General features: G+C 39.5%; 1 protein-coding gene and 1 pseudogene across 1 annotated transcript in view; both read right to left on the bottom strand.

The window, feature by feature from the left end:
• The window catches only part of LOC102850730, a 3,374-nt pseudogene extending 3,044 nt beyond the window's left edge, over window positions 1-330 (bottom strand).
• A 158-nt stretch (window positions 331-488) lies between these two features.
• The window catches only part of RECQL (RecQ protein-like (DNA helicase Q1-like)), a gene marked incomplete at its 5' end in the record, with an annotated part of 30,647 nt that continues 23,154 nt past the window's right edge, over window positions 489-7,981 (bottom strand). Inside the window, 3 exons of the mRNA XM_006889132.1 lie at window positions 489-678; window positions 1,481-1,610; window positions 3,303-3,522. Of these exons, the coding sequence (XP_006889194.1) occupies window positions 532-678; window positions 1,481-1,610; window positions 3,303-3,522 (497 nt within the window). The remainder of the gene's footprint in view (window positions 679-1,480; window positions 1,611-3,302; window positions 3,523-7,981) is intronic.

Below are 7,981 nucleotides of genomic sequence, written 5' to 3'. Positions count from 1 at the left end.
GTCTTTAGGGTTTTCTAAGTATACTATCATATCATCTGCATAGAGAGATAATTTTATCTCCTCTTTTCCAATTTGGATTTAGAGGTATTTTTATAATGTGGATCATCCACATCATTCTACCTTAAAAAACACTTTTAGTGATGAAATATGAAAAATTTAAAATATACTACTGCTATCAAAAGATCAGATTAAAAGAATAAGCACACCAAAGCATGAAGAAGATAATGTAGCTGTGTGAATTTATTCTGTTAAGTATTTTACAGTTTAAAGATTTTATACTAAAAAATATTTCCCCTTGTTACATACTGTTAAAGCATATTGGTAATTCATGATCTCAAAGTGTCAAAAAATATAATAAAGTTGTTGAATAAATCAGAGACAAGGCCTAACAATACAGGTCTAGCATAAATAAAATGAATGAAATTGTCCTAAAAACCTAAACCTTTTATTAACTGTAAAAATATAAAAAAAAAATAATAGTGGAAACATGCATAAACTGTTCTTTTTTGGGGAAATACAGTAGCACTCATATCAGACATCATCAAATTTTCTTTTCTTAGCGACTATAGTCTTTGATTTCTCTAACATGTTTGCAGACTTCTTCTGGAAGTTACTTGATTTTTTTTCTTGCTTTTTTGTATCCACTTGTTCAGAAAGACAAGTTGGAGATGATTCAACCTGCAAAATAAGCAAGTACCCTGGTAAAAATTGAGCTGTTAGTGTTCTTGGTATTAATAATTCAAAATTATTTTCTTTTATAATTAGCTATTTAATGGTCTATTCTGTTATATTTAAAGTTCAAATACAGGCCTTAAACTTCTTGAAGAGATAAGGCTATCCTGTCAGGAAAAAAAAAAAAGCAAAGAATGCCAGAAGTGTCCTCAGACACAAATAAGTGGCATGATTTTTGCAGGCTTCATAGTATTTGGTTGATAACAGAGGTCTTTAGCTTCTGGAGCTATACAGGAAGACCCCAACCCTTCCTGATTATACTAAGTGGAATGAGGGTAGAGCACATCACAAGTTCAGACATTTAAGTGCACCTCTCACATTCAAAGTTTGGAAGCCCCTCCCACTCCAAACTCACTGTTGGAGAGTCTAGTCCAACTCATAGCAACCCTCTAAGGCGAGAGGAGAACTATTCCATAAGGTTTTAGAAACTAAACCTTGACAGAGTAAGACTGCCTCCTCTTTCTCCCAACGAAGCCGCTGATGTGTTTAAACCTTTAACCTTTCTTTCAGTTCAATGCTTTGCCCATCATGCTACCAGGGCTTGTTGGAAATACTTAATCTATCTTAAAAGTGCTAAATTCTTTTAAAAAAAAAGTTCTAAATTCTTCTACTTAATATCTCGACAGCAAATGTTATTTTTCCCCCATACAAGCAAACAACTTGACAAATTATTCAAAGGAAATCCTATATACATTAAGGTACTTTAGAAGACTATACAGAAATTTAAAATTAATAGTCAGTCAATTACCCTGAAACAGCTCTGTGTAGACTTCTTTACTTGCATACTAATAATATGTGCCTCATTGTTGAGAAGATTGGCTTTAGGTCCTATTTTCAAATATGAAATGGTAGCATAGGCTGTAAAACTGTAGTCTTCCCTGCAAAAGATAAAGTCTACAATCAGGTTTCAAACGCATCACTATCAAAACACCCAAGTTTTTAAAAGAAATAACTATGTGCAATAATCTAAAATAGTAACACAGATGGAATAAGATCCAATAGTGTGTAGAAACTGTCAAACAGTATCACACACAAGCAAGATCCTGCTGAAGATTATCCAAAAACGACTAGAAGAGTAAGTACATTGACAGAAGTGTCAGAAATCCAAGCCAGGTTTAGAAGAGGCCGTGGCACTAGGAATATCACTGCCAATGATGTCAAGTGGATCTTAGCTGAAAGCAAAGAGTCCCAGAGGAATGTCTGTGTTTTGTTGACTGTGCAAAGGCATTTGTGGATCACAACAAATTGTGACTAACCTTGAGAAGAATGGCGATCCCAGAACACTTGATTGTGCTCATGCAAAATGTATACTTTGACCAGGAAGCAGTCGTAAAAACAGATCAAGGAACACTGCATGGTTGGTTCAACATTAAGAAATAATTGTGTCCAGGATGTGTCTTTGCTCTATAACTTCCCCACCCCCCCTACCTTTTCAATCCATTTACAGAATCATTCAGGAGGCTGGATGTTACGAGGAAGACTGTGGCAACAAGATTGGTAGAAGACTCATCAACAACTTGCTTTATGCAGATAATACAGCCTTGCTTGCTGAGAGTGGAAGGACCTGAAGCATTTGCTACAGAGGTCAAGGACTATAGTCTCCAGTATGGATTCAACATCAAGTTCAACATGAAGAAAACAAAAGATTCTCACCACTGGGCCAATTAGCAGCACCATGATAGATGGAGAAAAGATTGAGATTGTTAACAATTTCAGCTTGCTCAGATCCACAATCAACACTTTTGGCACCAGAAGTCAGGAAATCAAAAGATGAACTGCACTTGGAAAGTCTGCTTGCACTGGGAAAGTGTGCTGTCAGGGACACTAGAGACTAAGGTGCACCAGATCCAGGCCATGGTCTTCCCAGATACTTGCTAATCATCAGTGAACTGGACAGTGACTATGGGTGACAGAAGAAGAATGGATGCCTTTGAGTTGTTGTGCTGGAGAAGAGTACAGAACATATCATGGACTGTCAAGAGAACAAGCGGGTCTGTCTTGGAGAAGTTGACACCAAGTTTCTTCTTAGAGGCAAGGATTTTGAAGCTTTGTCTCATGTACTTGGGCATGTTGCCTGTAAAGTCCAGTCCTTGGAGAAGGACATCATGCTTGGATGGGGGGAGGAGATGGTTTGACACAGTTACTGGGGTAATAGGGATAGATGTGTCAGAGTCAGTGAGTTTGGCTCAGGATAGGACAGAGTTCAGATCTTTTGTTCTTGGGGTGCTATAAGTCACAGGTTTGACACAGTTACTGGGGTAATAGGGATAGATGTGTCAGAGTCAGTGAGTTTGGCTCAGGATAGGACAGAGTTCAGATCTTTTGTTCTTGGGGTGCTATAAGTCACAGTAGACTAGACAGCATAGAACAAAGTTAAATGTATATTTATAAAAATACTTTTATTTAGTGTTTTTATCAGTTAAAGTTTAGTTAATGAGTAAATTTTCTGTAGCACTTAAAAGGTTACATAAGGCAGCTTCAACCCATTTATTCTGTTGCAGTTTGTTAAAAGTCAGAAGAAACCACCATTAAAGACACCATAATAGGGCAGGAAATGAATCAGTACATACTTAAGATACTGCTGAAGAAGAAAATGTGCAATCATTTTCTCCAGGTCATCACGAGGAAGTATGGGAGGGGCAACACTCGCCACCCTCAATTTCGATGCACCCTTTCCCATCCAGGAATCAATCAGTTTCAGTGGAGTTAACTTTTCATTCAGCTCCTCTGCATGTTTCAAGATCTTGATTAAATCTCTGCAGTACTGTGTTACATTCTTTCTTTCAAATGCTGTAATGAAAAGGCATGGTGCAAGCAATTAATATTTAGAAATGAGGGCAAGGAGAGGATATCCTAGTAAGCTAAACTTGTTTCAAACCAGTCATCCTGTTGTAAGCCATCCTTAACACTGATAAGCTAGGATGTCATGAATTAAAACTATCTTTAAGACTATCACTAGACGAAGCCAGTCACCCTTAACATTAGATCATGTGTTATAAATTAAGATGAGCTATCATTAAGTCCATTACTAGACCTAGTTACAGGCTCTGTCAGATACTGTGGGGTTAATGCTAATGTGATGAAAATATAAACCTAGCTATCAGGTCTGTGGTATATATAAAGAACCAGGGAATGTCTGCCAGAGACGATGAGGATAAGTATTAAAATGTGTGCTCTATGGGATAGTCTGGTCACACTTTCTTACCTGATTTCTGCTAATTAACAAATCTGAAAACCAGTATGGTATTCAAACCTACTGGCCTCGAGTCCTCCTAACTCACAACAACCCTCCATCAGGTTTCCAAGGCTGTAATTCTGGGAGGACATTGCCCATTTTTTTTCCTGAAGAACAGATGGTGGATTCAAACTCCTAACCTTCTGATTAACATCCAATATACTGAAAACTATGCCACTGTTATTAGATGCCACTGAGTTGAGTACAACTCATCATGACCCTATGAACAACAAATCTGAACACTGTCCTACCCTGTGCCATCCTCATCATCACACACTTGAGCCCACTGCTGTAGTCACTGGCAATCTCAAATTAACGAGGGTCTTCCTCCCAGGCACCTTTCCAAGCATAATGTCCCTTTCCAAAGAATAGCCTCTCCTACACCATGCCCAAAGTGTGTGAGACAAAGCTTCCTCCAAGGGGCACTCTGGCTGCATTTTTCCCAAGACATTTGTTCTTTTGATAGTCCATAGGATATTAAATACTCTCCTCCAGTACCACAACTCAAAGGCATCAATTCTGCTGCCACCCTTATTCACCTATCAGCTTTCAGAAGCATACTGTTGTTATTGTTGGTGCCATTGAGTCGAATATGACTCACAGTGACCTTATGAACAGCAGATCTGAACCCTGTCCTAGCTTGTGCCATCCTCACACTCCGCGACACACTAGAGCCCACTGTGGCTGTTTTTGTGTCAATCCACCTGTTAAAGGGTCTTCCTCTCCTTCGCTGACCTTTCCAAACATCATGTCCTTCTCCAAGAAATAGCCCCTTCTAGCAACATGCCCCAAGTGAAGCCTCATCATCTGTGCCTTCAAAGAGCACTCCAGTGGCACCCTAGGATGCTTAGTAAGTGATTGAAAAGATTGTGGCCTAATCAGCGCACCTTAGACTTCAAAGTAACATCACCGCTCCTTAGTAATTTGGAGAGGTCCCTAATAGCAGACTTGCCCAATGCAATACATCTCCTAATCTCTTAACTGCTGATAGAAAGGATGTTGACTGTGGATCTAAGTAAGATGAAACTGTTGAGAATTTAAATATTTTCTCCATCTATCATGATGTTGCTTATCAGTCCAGTGGTGAGGATTTTGCCTTCCTGATGTTTAGATGCAATCCATATTGAAGGCTGTATTGTCTTTGATCTTCTGCAGCAAGCGATTCAAATCCTTGTCACTTTCAGCAAGCAAGGTCATGTTGTTTGTTGTTGTTATGTGCCGTCGAGTCACCTGCGACTCATAGCGACCCTATGTACAACAGCCCTAAACTCCGCTCTGTCCTGTGCCAATCGCACTGTCTCTGACACTCCCATCCCAATTATCCCAGTCACTGAAGCAAGGTCATATCACCTGATAATGCAGTGTTGATGAGTCTGTTATCTATCCTGATGCCCCCTTCTTCATAGCATCCAGCTTCTCAAATGATTTGCTCAGCAGACAGATTGAATAGGGATGGAGAAAGGATACAACCATGATGCATACCTTTTCTAATTTTAAGCCATGTAGTGTTCCCTTGTTCCATTTGGACAGCAGCTTCTCAGTCTAAGTTAGGGTTCATCTGAGTATAATTAAGTGTTTTGGGATCTTTATTCTTCTCTACACCACTAGGTACTATGAATTAGACACATTTATTTCCTGGACAGATATCCCAATTATTAATTAACAGATTAATATTCTTATTTGATGACAAACCCCTGTTAATCTGGTGAGCATGAAACAGTTTCCTGAACTCACAGACAAGTAAATTTCACAAGCTGCAAAGTTAAAAATCCACCAGACAAGACATTAGAACTCAATGAGGTCTTGCATGAAGAACTGGTTAGCCTTGTTCTTTGAGTTAGTGTCTCATAAATTGTCATCATCTGGGTCAAAATGTTCACTAGAATATATTTTGCATAAAATTTCTTTTCCCAGTTAGTGGTTGTTAAAGGTTATCACAAAGTTATAACAGCTATTTTTATATATAAGTAGCATATCTATTCAGAATAATTTAACACTTTTTCTTCATTTTGTAAAAATTTTATATGGCATCAGCACTATACATAGATGATAGATAGATATAGATAGATAGATAGATAGATAGATAGATAGATAGATAGATAGATAGAAAGAACTGTTGATATATGACTTCGAGTTGCCTGTGACATTAGCTCTGAACCCTACCATATCCTGAGCCAATCTCATCATCTCCAACAATCCCATCATACATTTCTCCAGTCACTGAGTCAATCCATCTCATCCTGTGTTGTCTTCTCCTGCACTGCCCCTCTCCAAGGACTGGTCCTTCCTGGCCATGTGCCCAAAGTTTGTGACATGGAGCTTCAAAATGCTTGCCTCCAGGGAGTAGCCTAGTTTCACCCTCTTCATAAAAGCCCCATTTGTTCTCCTGGCAGTCCACAGTATGTTCAACACTTCTCCAGCACCACAACTCAAAGGCATTGATCCTTCTTTTATCATCCTTAGTTACTGTATAGCTCTCAGATGCACAGTAAGTGGATCAGGCATACCTCAGTCTCCAGAGTGACATCACTGTTCTTCAGTACTCTAGAGATGTCCCTGACAGCAGACTTTCCCAATATAGTTTGACTTTTGACTTCTGACTGCTGATGTCAAGAGTGCCAACTGTGGAACCAAGCAAGTTAGCTGAAGTTGTTAACTGGAATCTCTTCTCCATCCATCATGGTGCTGCCAATTGGCCCAGTGGTGTCTTCTTGATGTTGGGCTTCAATCCATATTGAAGACTACAATTCTTGACATTCTTCAGCAAATGCCTCATGTCCTCTTCAGCAAGGTTATGTCATCTGCGTAACGCAGATTGTTGTTGATGAGTCTTCCTTTAATCTTAGTGCCACATTCCTCCTCATAAAGTCCAGCCTCCCAAATGATCTTTTCTGCATACAGACTGAGAAGGTTTGGAGACAGAATACATCCTTTCCTGATGCACACCTTTCCTGATCCTGAACCATGCAATGTTTCCTTGCTCTGTTCTGCCTACTTCTTCCTGGTCCAAGTATAATTTTCTCAGAAGCACAATTAAGTGTTCTGGGATCTCCATTCTTCTCAAGGTTAGCCACAATTTGTTGTGAACCACTCAGTCAAATGTCTTTGCAAAGTCAGTGAAATATAGATCAACATTCCTCTGGTGCTCTCTGCTTTCAGCCAAGATCCATCTGACATTAGTTATGATGTCCCTAGTGCCACAGCCTCTTCTAAAACAAGCCTGCAGATCTGGCAGTTCTCTGCTGATGTACTGTTCCAGTCATTTATGGATAATCTTCAGCAGGATCTTGCTTGCGTGTTGTATTGTTCAGTAATTTCCACACTCTGTTGGGTCACCTTTCTTTGGAATGAGAATAATTACAGATCTCTTCCAGTCAGTTGGCCAGGTAGTTGTCCTCCAGATTTCTTGAATAACCTGGTGAGCACATCAGGGCAGTATCTGTTTGTTGAAATATGTCACTTGGTATTCCATTAATTCCTGGAGCCTTGTTTTTTGCCAGTTTCTTCAGAGAAGCTTGAATTTCCTCCATCATCATTTCCTCTTGACCATATACTGTTTCATGAAATTCTTCTGTGTCACAAATTCTTTTTGGTATAGTGCCTCTGTGTACTCCTCCCATCTTCTATTGATGGTCATTCAACATTCTGCCCACAGCATCCTTAAGCATTGCAACTTGAGGCTTGAATTTGTGCTTCAGTTCCTTCAGCTTAAGAACTGCTATCAAGTTCGTCCCTTTTGATTTTCCAACTCCAGCTCCTTGCATTTTCATTATAACACTTTGCTTGTCTTCCTGAGATGTCCTTTGAAGTCTTCTGTTCACCTCCTTAACTTCTTGATATATGTTGTTGTTGTTGTTGTTAAGTGCCGTCGAGTCGCAGGCGACTCATAGCAACCCTATGAAGGAGAGTCCTCAACATTTGGGTGTCTTTCATCCTCTCTCCAGGTTCATAGGGTTTCCGGAGGCAAGCTATTACGGAAGTGGATGCCACTCCTGCTTCCAAGCTTGTTTTAAT

Source organism: Elephantulus edwardii, unplaced genomic scaffold (genome assembly GCF_000299155.1).
Source record: "Elephantulus edwardii isolate Elephantulus edwardi_28Jun2011 unplaced genomic scaffold, EleEdw1.0 scaffold00075, whole genome shotgun sequence".
In the NCBI taxonomy this organism is placed as follows: Eukaryota; Metazoa; Chordata; class Mammalia; order Macroscelidea; family Macroscelididae; genus Elephantulus; species Elephantulus edwardii.
This window is presented reverse-complemented; position numbering and strand designations above follow the sequence as displayed.